Source organism: Heliangelus exortis, chromosome 3 (assembly GCF_036169615.1).
Source record: "Heliangelus exortis chromosome 3, bHelExo1.hap1, whole genome shotgun sequence".
NCBI lineage: Eukaryota > Metazoa > Chordata > Aves > Apodiformes > Trochilidae > Heliangelus > Heliangelus exortis.
The window spans coordinates 49,335,736-49,349,202 of NC_092424.1; the positions used below are offsets into that span (position 1 = coordinate 49,335,736).

Consider the following 13,467-nt stretch of genomic DNA (forward strand, 5'->3'; position numbering starts at 1 on the left):
AGGAGTGGTACCTAGCTGTAGTGCGGATGTGATTATCGCGGCATTTGAGTAGCAGCCTCTGCTAATGGGCCCGAAAGACAGGGGCTCTGTCGCTCTGCATTATTTGGAAATGCATTTATCCTGTTCCTGTGTGCCTGGAGAGGCTATAGACGTTTGTGGTGGTTTCGCTGCAGTGTGTTGCCAAGTCGCTGATGCTTGTACTGCAAATGTTCTCCAGAGACAGAGGAAAAGTTACAGGTTTTTTGTTTGTTTGCTTTCTTTGCTTGTGTGTGTTACAATAACTGCGGTTCGTGTCAGCAGACTTGAGAAAATGATGCAGCGAATTAATCCACCATCTGTACCACGAGGAATAAAAACTGATTAGAATACCAATACCGATTTTTATCTTGACAATGCACCCATGGCCTAGCTTGACATGGATGAGCATGTTTGTGGATTCTGTTCCTTGCTTTATCTGGTATTGCAGGTGTTTCTGCCACTTTTGCAAGTTGTTCGTAAAGGATATGGAAAAGAGCAGATCTGTTACAGTTAGATTTTATTCACTGGGAAATACTGAGAGTTGTGGGGTATGTCTGTAACTTCAGTGAAGTAAAAGGAGCATATAGAAGTTTGCTTTACATTTATGAGGTCCTAAAATAACTCTGCTGTAAGCTAAAGTTTTTGAAATGTAAAAGCTAGCATTTTGTGTGGCTTGTGTTGTGTACATTTATAAGGGAAATAAGAGTAAGACTTTTATCATGTTCTCAATTCTAATTATGGCCTGTGAAGTGTAATGGAGTTGTTGCCTGGTCAATTAGCAAATTAGTGTTGGCTCACCAAAAAGCTAAATGTGCCAGTGGCTTCATGTTAAGGAAACTTATTATGGTTGAAGGGTTTTTTGCTTTGTTAGTTGGGATGTGTTTTGTTTTTGGTTTTTTGGGGAGCTTTTTTTTTGCTCCCAGTTGTGGGAATTGGAGAGTGGGAGAATAATTCTGTGGAGTGTGGGTTTGGTTTGGGCTTTATTTTTTTTTTTTTTTTCTTAACGTGCTGAGAGAGGTTGCACTGTCATGTGGGGCCTGTTGGATTGAAATTGAAGTGATTCTCGGCAAAGGAGGTTTAGTAGTTTTTAATAGTTGTAATTACAAGTCTGGCTTTTTGTTTTTTGCCAGACTTTCTAGGAACATCTCAGATTTTAATAGTTTAGTGGCTTTGTTAGAGCTGGATATATGATTACTCAGAATGAGGTAGACAAAAATGCTGAGTTGATACAGTCGTTGTACAGAAGAAATATAAGATTCAAATTAAGTTTCAATAAGTATGATTGGAGCTTGATGATCAAGGAGGAATGAGTAACTCTGGCTAGAAATACCTTTTGTAATTGGTCCATGTAAAACAGCTGATCTAAGTCTGTTTTTAAAATGCTTTCTAAGTTACTTTCTTATCACTGAATCCTGTTCCCTAACATAAATATTGATTCTGTTTGGTTTTGTCTCCTGCTTAACCCATCATTACTGTGACGCTCTGACTTGTTAGACTGTCCGCCATGGTTTCCCCTACCAACCTTCAGCCTTGGCATTTGATCCTGTTCAGAAAATCCTGGCCATCGGGACTCAGACCGGAGCACTCAGGCTGTATCCTTTTATATTCTGAAACGGATTTAATGCTCTTCACGCGAGTGATGTTTTGATTTAGCTTCTGGAACCATTCAGAAGTCTGGTGGGAACCAGGTATGCAGGAGGGTAGGAACAAAGCTGTTTTCTGTTGGTGAGTGGCCTGGCTGTTTTTGCTGTGCTGTGTGTCTGTTCAAGTTGTGTTAGTGATGTGAGGTATCGCTGCTCAGTCCCCACTACCTTATATATAGGTTAATATTTACATTTTTTTATAGGTTTACTGGTGTGCTGACAGTTTACAGCAGCTGACTGCAAATATAAAGAGTGAGCTAGGCTGAGCTCTGTTTTGTTGTGCTTTATCCTCTGGGACTGTAAAATTCCATGCTGCTCGGTGGGGTTTTTTTTGTGTTGATTGTCTTTGGTTTTGGTTTTTTGTTTGTGTAGTGGTGTGTGGTTTTGTTTGGTTTTGGTTTTTGGTGTTTTTGTCTTGTTCTTGAGATAAGATTTGTAATACTCTAGTTACATGCTACTGCTTCTGTGTTGCCAATGAATGGTTTCAAGTGGGAACACTGAAGGATATAGGAATTGTATCTCACTAATAGTTTCCAAGTGACTGAGATGAGCAGAAGGAATTTGTGGAATAAAGCACCAGTAACCCTGCTTATTTTCTGTTCAGTAAAAACTGAACTACCCATATGTTCATAGCCATATGGTATTACCCAAGCCATGTAATAACCTATGTGTTTAGACTTTCATTTTTAAAAGATGATGTCCTGTAGATTCTTTAGTCCACACTGCCATTGCCAGAACCTTACTGATTGAACTCTGACCTTTTTTTTTTTTTTTTTTTTTTTTTTTTTTGGGCAGACTTAGGCCATCTTTCTAGAAAACTTGACTTAATACCTTTTAAAGTGTAGGTAAATCTTATATTCCTTTGCTGCTTATATTAGTCTGCAAGTGTATGTTTTTTGCTTCCTTTTTTTCTAACTAGTCTGTCAGGTTAACTGCCTTAAGAGGTTTGTCTTTTACAAGTTGAAAAATTAGAACTCCAGCATCAAATCTAAGGCTTAAAAAAGATGTGGAGTATCTTGTATGGTATCTAGATCTATTATGGACTCCCAAGGCTTCTTAAATCAGATAGCATGTTACTCAACAGCAGTGACCATGCTGTACTCTTAATGCCATATTTGAAACCTCCCTTAACTCCATATGTTTTGGGTTTAAAAAGGGGATAGAAATTAAGAACAAAGGGTAGATTGGGGGTGCTATTAATTACTCTCATTTGTAGAATATATTAGAAAATGGAGGCATAAGAGTAAGGATTGAGGTTGGAGGAAAGTGCATGTGTTCACAGCTTACCTGTAATTTAGGGTAATGTGATGTTGCAGATTGGGAAATGACGACTTGTTAAAGCCTGTTTACTGGCACTCATTCATTATTACACCTGTGAATTCTCAGATTGTGAATTGCTTTCTAAATAATCAAGAGAAGTATTGCAAGATTGTGAGGGGAGAAACAGTTACTGTGAAAAAAAGCAGTAAGATTGACAGAAAATGTATTTTCTGAGGGCGGTGAAGAAGTTTCATGCAGCAGTTGAAGAGTTTGTGCTTTCCTAGCTTGGTGAAAATGAATATGCTTCCTGATCCCTTGTTAGATATTGATTCTTGGAAGAACTGTTGAAAACCCCTCAGCCTCAGCTCATAGTTAGCCCTGTTACACAACAATAATGCAGAAGTTACATCTCCTGTGGTTACTTTCTCTTCAGGATAGAAGAGCACAGGCAGCAGGGATAGACTCTGATGCATTCCCAGTATAAGACCAGCCTCTCTCGTTATGCCTAGTGAAACTGGTTTGAAAGAAGTGCTTGTTTCATTCTGTTGCTTAAAGATGGAAACACAACCAAAAAGTGGTTGCCGATCTACAGGATAGGATGCTTTACCTGCTGTGGTTTTACAAGCAATAAATAATGTGCAAGAGTTTTTTTAAAACTCTTTAAAGCTGCAAAAGTGTTTTTAATTGAAATGAGATGTGGATTAGACAGACTGAGTCAGTGAAAACTTATTCATTGAGAATTAAATCCTGGAAGTGGGAGAAAAGTCAGTCCTCTTTTTTTTCTGCATTCATGTTGTGAGAGTATAGCAATGATAATGCTTCTTTCATTGCCTACCAGTAGATGGGAGATTGGTATCAGTGTTTTCCTTGCATCTTCAAGCATAGGTGCATCTTGTCAAGCTTTCATTTCCTTCCTATTGCTAGTAAGTTATCACAGGAACTGTATAGTTTTTTAAAACAGTTGTTAAAGAGAAAATATTCTTAATTTAAGAATTGAGCTAACCTGTTCTAGATTAAATATATGTGAGGAAATTAATATTACAGTCCTGATTAGTATAGGCTGATAATCAGCTAACCCCTTTATAGAACACATTCTTTGTATTTGAGCAATTTAGGCATTTTAACTTCAAAACCAGTAGTGATTAGAACAGATTAATGTGAACAGAACATTGCTATCTCATTTTTCTTTGAGAACCCTAACCACTATTGGAGGAACAGAGAATTTTAGCACACAAATTAGTTTATTAATATTATTCTCTATGAATACAGTGACATGTAAAAACATAACTAATGCTTTTTCTGAAGAACTAAAATCTGTGGATGCAAATACACTGGGAGTTCACTGACATGGTATATTTATCAATAAGAGAAAAAGTCAAAATAACATCAACGTTGTACTGGATTCTCTGAGTCCATAAAGTGATTGTGGAAATGAATCAACTGTTGGTGCTGTGTTTAACCCATTAATTGAAGTAGAATTACTGCTCTGTTGATACTCTTTGTCCCCAGTCTTAGATTTGATGGGTTAAAATCAGAGGTGAGCATTGTTTGTATTGGTGACCTAGTGTGCCAGAGGCAGGACCCCGCCATTCTGTGCAGCAGTTGGCTCTAGAACTTGCAGTTTTGAGAGAGGAGTCCAGGTGGAGATTTCTTGTAGTGGAAAACTTAAAGCTTTGGAATAACAAAGTTCCAGTTTGGGTTTGTTTACTATACAAAATTGAACAGTGTATCCCTTTAAAATACAACTTGATTCTATTTCTAGTTACTTAGAAATATCTCCACCTCTGCTTAAGCTATGAGACTTAAAAGGAAGTGATTCTGAGGCATACAGATATTGCTTGGGTATTATCCCTAATTAGAAAGGTGTTTTGTGCTCTCCATACAAAGGAACATTTAGAGCAATTAATAGTAAAGACTCTGTTCTTCTGTTTTGAGCTATGGACATAAACTTGGTTCCTTTGCTGTGTAGGAGGGAAGTTACAAACTGTATCGCTGAGTAGAACACAACCCTTGGAGGGAGGTCAGGTGCTGGACCCCAACTCTTGCCTATAGAACAGAGCTGACATGGCCTTCTCCCTGGCATTAGGGTCTGTTGAAAGGAGTTAAGCTGTTTAATTCTGGTTTTTGTGTTGCAGGGGAAACTGAGTGATGAGGTAGGCACAAGAGGAGGAGCCCAGCACTGAGTGACATAAAATCTTGACTGTATTTATCTCTCATGTGCCCACACTCATCTGCTCACAGGTATCCAGTTGTTCTGAGTTTGTGGTGATGATCAGAGGACACTTTATTCCAGCTGTTTAGGTGTTTGAGTCTTGTTTTTATGTGTGGCAATTCAGCCTCAGGCTCACCCTTAGCACACTGCTGGATGTTTGTGGATGTGTTCTTCACAAGGACCAGTTGTACTTGTTATTGATTTCAAACTGCTATGATCAGTGTAAGCTGTTGGTGGCCTCATTGTTCATAGCAGGCCAATCTCTTGGACTTTCTCCATACTTAAAGGGATTTAGCTGTTGTTACCAGGGTGGAATTCAGCATTTCACCTCCTGTTTTACATTTATATGTGTTTTACATTTATAATGTGTTACATTTATATCAAGCAGTTAGAGAGTCATCTATGCTTTTTTTCTTTCCTGTCTGCATCTGAACCATTACAGCGGGACATGTAGTTCATAGTTCTTAGGAAGTTTTGTGCATAATTTACTGTGCTTTATTTTCCCAGCAGGTATAAAAATCTTCTAATGAGCTAGAGTTAAGTATATCTACTCAAGGTTTAACTTTCCTGAATGGAGTAATTAGGTAGACTTCAACCTGAGACATCTTGGCAGCATTCAGCAGCATAAGAGTCCTGTTCTCATGCTGTCTGTAGTTATCACTCTTCTGCTTGATGGTCCCTCTAGAAGTCAAATGTGACCTGAGCAGTGTAGCAATTAAACTGTAAGGAAGTTTGAGAAAGCTGAAATGGTCTGTTTTCGAGATTTGTCTGTCTTTAGGATGATGTTTCCTCACAACTTTAAAATACTAATTGTACAGGGCTGTGGTTTAACCATTATCAATACTGTGCTTTTTTGTTTGCTTTTATAGGAGGTAGAATTAGCTTTGAAGCTAGAGAAGAAAATTTGGAGGAAATCTGTTCCCTGCTCTTTAACTGGTCCATCTTAAACAAGTTTCTTCAGTTTTCTGTGCTTTCCCAATAGCAAAACTAGGACAGTATATAAAATGAGATGTATTTTGATTGTCTGCCAACATGAATGCTATATCTTTATTGGTGCTTCATGCCTTAAAAATACTCACTTGCAGTTTGAAGCTCAGTCTGTCTCAGTAGAGAGAATTCTGAAAAGGAAGACCATTTCCACCAGAAATTCTTGACAATAAGGGAGATACCCATAGAATAATTTTTCTCTGTTCCACACAGACCAAATTATGCCTAGGACTCTTTATTCCCTGGCAGAAAAGGTTCTTTAATTAAAGTTTGGGGGTTTTTTTCTGTTCCAAACCCAGTTCACAGGAAGGAGAAAAATTAGATTGTTCATCATTCTGTCATTAAATATCTGAAGATCCCAATCACACTGAATGTCAGCATCTGTTCATTTTCCCCATATTCTTTTCAGCAGTAGAAGATGAATTCAGTGGAAGCAAATGGCTGAAGTTTTCATATATTTGAGACACAGAAAACTTGCTTTGTGTGACTTCTATTCCCTAGATTTTGTGAGAAGAGCTTGCAACTGTTATTCTTTAATAAAAATAGCTCAAAGCCTGGATGTGTGGTTCCATGTAGTCAGTGTCTAAAGAAATGCTTATCTTGATGCATCTGGAAAGCTTTGCTGTAGATGTATACCAATTTTTTATTTTTTTTTCCATTTGTACACTGAGGAGAATAGTCTCAACTTTTGGCAATGGTCTTCTGTATTTCAAACAAACATTCCTGCTTTGGGAAAAGTAGATTGGTGAAGCTACTAAAATACTGCAGTAGTGTTAGACTGAAGAGATTCTGGGGTAATCTGTTAATAAAAAAGTGTTTATGGGCAGCCTTGCCACTCAGTTCATGTAGAGTAGTTTAAACAAGAAAACAACTTTGCTTAAAGCATAAATTAATAATCACTTTTCCATTTCTTTTAACATTATCACATTTTCTTTATTGCATCACCCAGCACTTAGTTTCTGTGGATATCATTAGCTCTCTTGCATTTTTCGTTCAGTGAAAAATCCCCATCTCCTAAATTAAGAAAATGAGCTACCTTTGGATATTCTGAAATGGCGTGGGGCCAAAATGCCATTATGAGACACATGACTCTTAAATATATGGAATTATAGCAATTTGGTCCTACACAGAGAAAGTCATGACTAAATTCTTCATAATAAATAGGATGGTGTACTTTTAAAATCCATGGTTACATTTGTTGTGAGACTTTGTAGTACTTCCATCAAAGCAAGAAAACTGGATGGGTCTTTGATTTTATGTATTATTGTATATACTGTAGTTCTACTAAACAGTTTTTAGTAGTAACTGCTTTTGTTCAAAAATGCCTGAAGTCTTCCTGTTTTAAGTCTCGTACTGTAGTTTATTTAGAATAAAAACTTTTTGCTTCCCTTGAGCTATTTTACTGACAGAGAAAAGCCTAATGGATATAACCTTGGAACCTGAAACTTTCTGGGTCATAGTGAGTCTGGGGAAGTAAATGTCTTTAGAAAGCATGCAAGGCTTGCATGCAAGGCTGCAGGTGTTACGGTAGCACTAGCAAAGCTTTCTTCCTTGTAGCTACTAGCTATTTGTGAAACACTGAGGTGGTATGGATTGTGTGATATGATGTTGGTAGAGTAAAATGTAACAGGGGATTGGGCAACTGGGACCCATCTTAAGCTTTCAGACTTCTGTCTGGTACAGTGCTTAAATCACTAGGCTCTTAATTCTTCATTTTACTGGATTTATTCTTAGGCACTGTAGAAGGGCTTTTAGGAACTGAGCAGTATTGCTCTAGGAGAAGAAATGAGCAGTTTCAGTAGAGTTAAGTCTGGAAATGTAGAAGCAGCTCACGATTTGGTATGTGATAAGGAAAGCTTGAAAGCACAAATCAAGATTGCAATCCTTTCCTAAGAAAACTTCCTGTTTGGCAGAAATTTTTGGAAGTGCGTTAGACTTCTTCTGAAGTGTCCAGGTCTATTTTTACAGAGGTTTCACAAGATGGTGAAAGGTAAGTATTCTATACACATTACCTTTAAAGTGACTATATGTGTTCTATTTTGTTTTGGTTTTTTCTCTTTCTGTTTTTCTTATTGCTCTTCTAAAACTTATTTTTGTTTCTGAGTTTAATGGTACAGTAAAACCCCATGTTATTTATCCAGGTTCCTATAGAACATCTGTTTTTTCAGGGTTATCAGAGAATCATTATGGTTGAAAAAGACCTTTAAGACATCAAATTCAACTTTAACCTAACTCTACCAACCACTAACCAAACTCAAGTCCAGTGCTTAAACCATATTCATAGAATAGAATCATAGAATCGTAGAATTGGCTGGGTTGGAAGGGACCTCAGAGATCATCAAGTCCAACCCTTGATCCACTACCGCTGCAGTTACCAGACCATGGCACTGAGTGCCACATCCAGTCTCTTTTTAAATATCTTCCAGGGACAGAGAATCCACCACTTCCCAGGACAGCCCATTCCAATGTCTGATCACCTTCTCGGTAAAGAAATTCTTTCTAATGTCCAACCTAAACCTCTCCTGGCACAACTTGAGACCTCTTGTGCCCTCTTGTCTTGCTGAGGGTTGCCTGGGAAAAGAGCCCAACCCCCCCCTGGCTACCCCCTCCTTTCAGGGAGTTGTAGAGAGTGATGAGGTCTCCCCTGAGCCTCCTCTTCTCCAGGCTGAACAGCCCCAGCTCCCTCAGCCTCACCTCATAGGATCTGTGCTCGAGTCCCTTCACCAGCCCAGTTGCCCTCCTTTGGACCTGCTCCAGGACCTTGATATCCTTCCTGAACTGAGGGGCCCAGGACTCAAGGTGCGGCCTCACCAGTGTCGATTACTGGGGGCAGTCATTCCTGCTGGCCACACTACTTCTGATACGAGCCAGGATTCTGTTGGCCTTGTTGGCCACCTGGGCACATGGCTGGCTCATATTCAGCCGGCTGTCAGTCAACACCCCAGGGTCCTTTTCTTCCAGGCAGCTTTCCAGCCACTCTTTTCCAAGCTATCTTTGTAGAAGGTCAGTGAAAAACATTAAAAAAAAACCTTGTGAAAGATTATATTCTATATGAGGTTAAACAAAACTGGAATATGAAGATTTTGGTAGAGTTCAGTTTGTCCTTACTATTAGCAATCTGGTAATAGTTTAGCATTTTGAAAAAATTGTCTCCTTAGCAGTTTTCAGTGTTAGTTCTATGGCAGGTCTTAACCTCTTGGTTCTTCTCTTCCTCTTACTACTCTTGATGAGGCCCATCCTGAAGTGTACAATCAAAGTGATGAAATTATTTTTAAGACTATAGATTCTTAATCCTTCAAAGTACATTTGATTGAATAGACAAGACTACTTCCTCAGAGATCTAATTCTTTGACATGTATCATATTTATTTGTTTGTGAGCCCGAGGAAGAAGCTTATGGTACTTGTGAACCTTTGAAGTTACTTAATTTTGCTGAACCTTTGAACTTACCTTTTTTGACTGAAACCTAAGTTTAATTTGTGGTATTGTAATTAGTACTTCAACGCTATAGGTTAATCAAATATAGCCTCATAGTATTCAACTGGTGATAACTTAGCTGACCTTTTTCATGTCAGTTATCACAGGCACTTGATAATAGTACAGCTAATATGCTTATTGAAAGGAAAACTATGTTACTACTTCTATTGATTTCCCATGCAAATACAGGTGAAAGTCTAATGACAATTTAAATCTCTTGCAGTGATATTTGTGCCACTGAATTTAAGCATGGTTTAAAATAATTTTAGCTTGTAAACATCTAAAATTGAAATATTTCACTAGTGAGGACTGTGGTAGAATGGTATAATTCCTTATTTAGTAGATTTCTAAAATATGCAGCAATTTTGTCAGCCTCTGGAGACTCATAGTGAATCCAGATTCATCTTGATTTTTACAATGCTTTAACGAAATTACTTTTTCTGTGGCTATTATTTAGCCTGATTTGACATGTTGATGTTCAGTTGAAGATTCTCGGCTACAAATGAGAACCATTTTGTCATGCAGTTAAAAATCTCTCCTTGGTAAGAGATTCTGAATCTGCTTTTATGGTGGAGAGCTGTACAACTTGATGACAGCCTTGGTGTGTACTAGCTGTTCTAATTTAATCACTTCCTGTGAAGACTTAGACTATTTTGAAACCCTATGCTCACTTCCTTTAGGGACTTAGTCTATTCAGAACCCCTATGCTTTTCTTGCCTAGTTTTTTAAATTTTATTTTTAGTGATATTTTCTTTTATTGAGACAGCCATATCAATTACTAAATTCAAGTTGATTCTAATATTGCAGTTGTAAAAACTTCTTAGTAAAGTTCAGGAATAGGTCTTCCCTACTCATTTGTCTACAGTAGTTCTACTGTGCATCGGTGGTTCTGCACTTAGATTTCTCATTTGCTTTAGAGTTTATCTTGAGTATCAAGAACAGTGAAAGTAGGTAAAATTTGAAATGTGTGTCTGCTAGAATAAAAACAGTGCAGGATTAGATGCTTTGAGGAATGCTAGGTTATGCCGGTTAATTAAAATGTGAAACTGAAATTTTCCAGAGTTATGCTGATCTTGTGGCACTTTAAAAAGTGAAGTGTGAAGCATTGCAGTTTGCAAGATCAAATACTTGGTCTCTGTTCCGCAGAGACAAGTTTATAGCTTGATAGAAATAACTAAATGCTGCTTTATTAATATTGGTGAGTGTCCTGAGATTTTGTTTCATAAGTGCATTTAAAAGGTAGTTACCAAATGTGCTTTTTCTTTGGACAACTTGAAGTTTAATTTCCTTCAAAAAGTGATAGAATTGCACTGACCACTGCTTCCATGTCTTTGCCTGTCTCACTCAAACCCGATGGTGTCCATGAGAGCAATTCTGGGTGGGTGTAGAGGTGAGGTTTTCCACCAAGACAGCTGTAAACCAAGTTAACTTTTTCATGAGGTGTCTGCCATGGACTCTTCAAAACTAAATGTTTCCTTCTGCTCCAATAGTCTTGTGAAAAAGTCTTCAGAGGAGCTATTTTAACTGTGGAAACCAGGGAACTAAAGAGAGGCTGCAGATCCAAAGGAAGCAAGGCTTTTGTACTTCTGCTTAATGAGATACTATTTTATTTTGTATGATTCACACCATTTCAAGAAGGGGCTTGCACTGAGCGGCCTCTTGAAGCTACTGCTGGGCTTGTATTCTGTATGTGTTCCATTAACATTATTAGGTCTATAGTTCATGTTAAAATTATATATTTAATGGTTTAAGAGTAATCAACTCAAGAGGTAATCCAGCTCTAATTTTTTTTTTTTAATATCCAATCTTTGTATCCAATTTTTTGACAGCCTTTTTTTGCTAAAGGTCCTGCCTCTTTCCCACCTAGTAACAACAACTCCTAGTCAGCAGTAGCAGATGTACAAAAGCAATTTACATTTTTCTACTTGCTCATCAGGGAAAAAGAATAGAATGCTAATTTTTTTTGTGATGACTTATTGTTAAATTGGTAGGATTAGTATGCCTGTAGTTTTTTAATGTATGCTTTATCCAGTCTTACTACCTTGCTAAACAGAGCAGATGTTCATCTTCACAGTTGAAAAATATTCTTGACTGAACTTTGTAGTGTTTATATTAGACGTACAGTTACTAAGCTTTACTGATGCCTATTTATATGTGGAATGGGATGCATATCTGTAACCTGCCTGCATTCCCTCTTATACGTGTTCCAAACTTGTGCAGCAAACTGGTGCTGCGAGAGTAGCTTCGTGGCTGCCCTTAAATGTCAGATAAAAAAGAAAGCCATCAAAAAAAAAAAACCTCAGTAAAATTCTGTTTAAGTGATTATGAGATTTCTTGCTGGCAACATGAATATTCCCTCATTCTTTAAGATTAGGTGTGAAATAAAACATTTTGGAAAGAAATTGTGGTAAGTTACTAACCTGGAAAAAGGAGGGTGTGTAACCTGCCTTACTAAAATATACAGTCTTACTAGTACACGAGAGACGCTGGCCAAAGAAAAGTCTTCGAATAGCAGCCACTCCCAAAGAATTACAGAATCACAGAATGGTAATGGGCTGGAAGGGACCTCTGAGGATCATCTAACCCTGTTGCTAAAGCAGGATGCCCCAGAGCTGGTTTGAGAGGAATATGTCCATGTGGGTCCTGAATATCTCCAGGGATGGAGACTCCGTGACTTCCCTGAGCAATCTATTCCAGTGGAAAAAAAAATAACCTATTTTTTTTTCTTTTTTTATGCTTACTTCTCTATCTTTCAGGATTAAAAAGCTAAACAAAAGCATAGGGCCAAAAACTATTAGTTACTCACAGTTTAAGTGGCTGCCTAGGACTTTTTTTTTTTCAGAAAGTACTGAAAGTACTTTACGTGAAAGTACTGTGAATATAGTCCCAATTACGTTAATAGTCAAGGGGACAGTATAAACAAAAATAAAATAGAACTAAATTTATGCATGCTTTAGAAAATGCTTTGAGGAAGAGGCAGGAGGAGTTAACTTCTATATAATATTGTTTTTTACTTGAGTAGCAGAGGACAAAAGCTACTTAACTTTTGAACTGTGGCAGTTGAAAAGAGCTGTGGGCTTATTCTTTGTTTTGTGGGTTGTTTGCTTGTTTTAGTTTTCTTTCGTATGGACTCTGCCATTAATTTCCAGATTAAATAAGTGCTGTTCTGAGTAAAAAAATAGAATAATTTAAAAAATCCTGGGAGAAGGTGGCATTTCTTGAGCAAACCTTATTGACTTGTTAATCTGTTCTTTCTGCTGGCAATTCTCTGCCTCAGAAGCAGCACATCAGAAGGTGGTGACAGTGAAGTTTGGTTACAAAATATTGAGGAATTACAGTTTTGCCTTTTAACATAACATGCTCAGAAGCAGTTTCAGTACTTTGTTATTATCTTGCTACACATAACTAACAGTGCATTCTGTCATTTCCAGACCATTTTTTTTTATGACATTGTGTGACTACCTCCTGCAGTTTTCTATAGGTAAAATGACTGAAACCTAGCAAATACATCTCTCTTAATGCAAGAAAGCTACCTCTAACACATTCAGTGTAGTATTAGTGCCAGTAGCCATAAAGGCCCCTATTACAGCAGTGTGCAAATGCAGCTGTACAGAAATAAAAACTTCTACAGATCTGCAAGTACATAGATTTTGCTGCTAGTGCATAGCTATAATCGAAGAAGTGATCAATATTTGAATGCATCAGTATCCACTTAGTGTCCTAATTTGCAGAACTGACTTGTATGCATCCTTGAGATATATACAGCAGTGTACTACATATTTAGAAATATATTTAATGCACTATATTATATGCACTGTTTAAAGAAAATTAGGATTATTTTAAGGCAGGTCTTTGAGACAAAGATCACAGC

General features: G+C 37.6%; 1 protein-coding gene across 6 annotated transcripts in view; it reads left to right on the forward strand.

Moving 5' to 3' along the window:
• STXBP5 (syntaxin binding protein 5) overlaps nt 1–13,467 on the forward strand; it is a 102,225-nt gene that overhangs the window by 625 nt on the left and 88,133 nt on the right. For all 6 annotated transcript variants that reach the window (XM_071740519.1, XM_071740520.1, XM_071740521.1 and 3 more), the window contains exon 2: nt 1,513–1,610. In XM_071740519.1, coding sequence (XP_071596620.1) covers nt 1,513–1,610 — 98 coding nt within the window. The remainder of the gene's footprint in view (nt 1–1,512; nt 1,611–13,467) is intronic.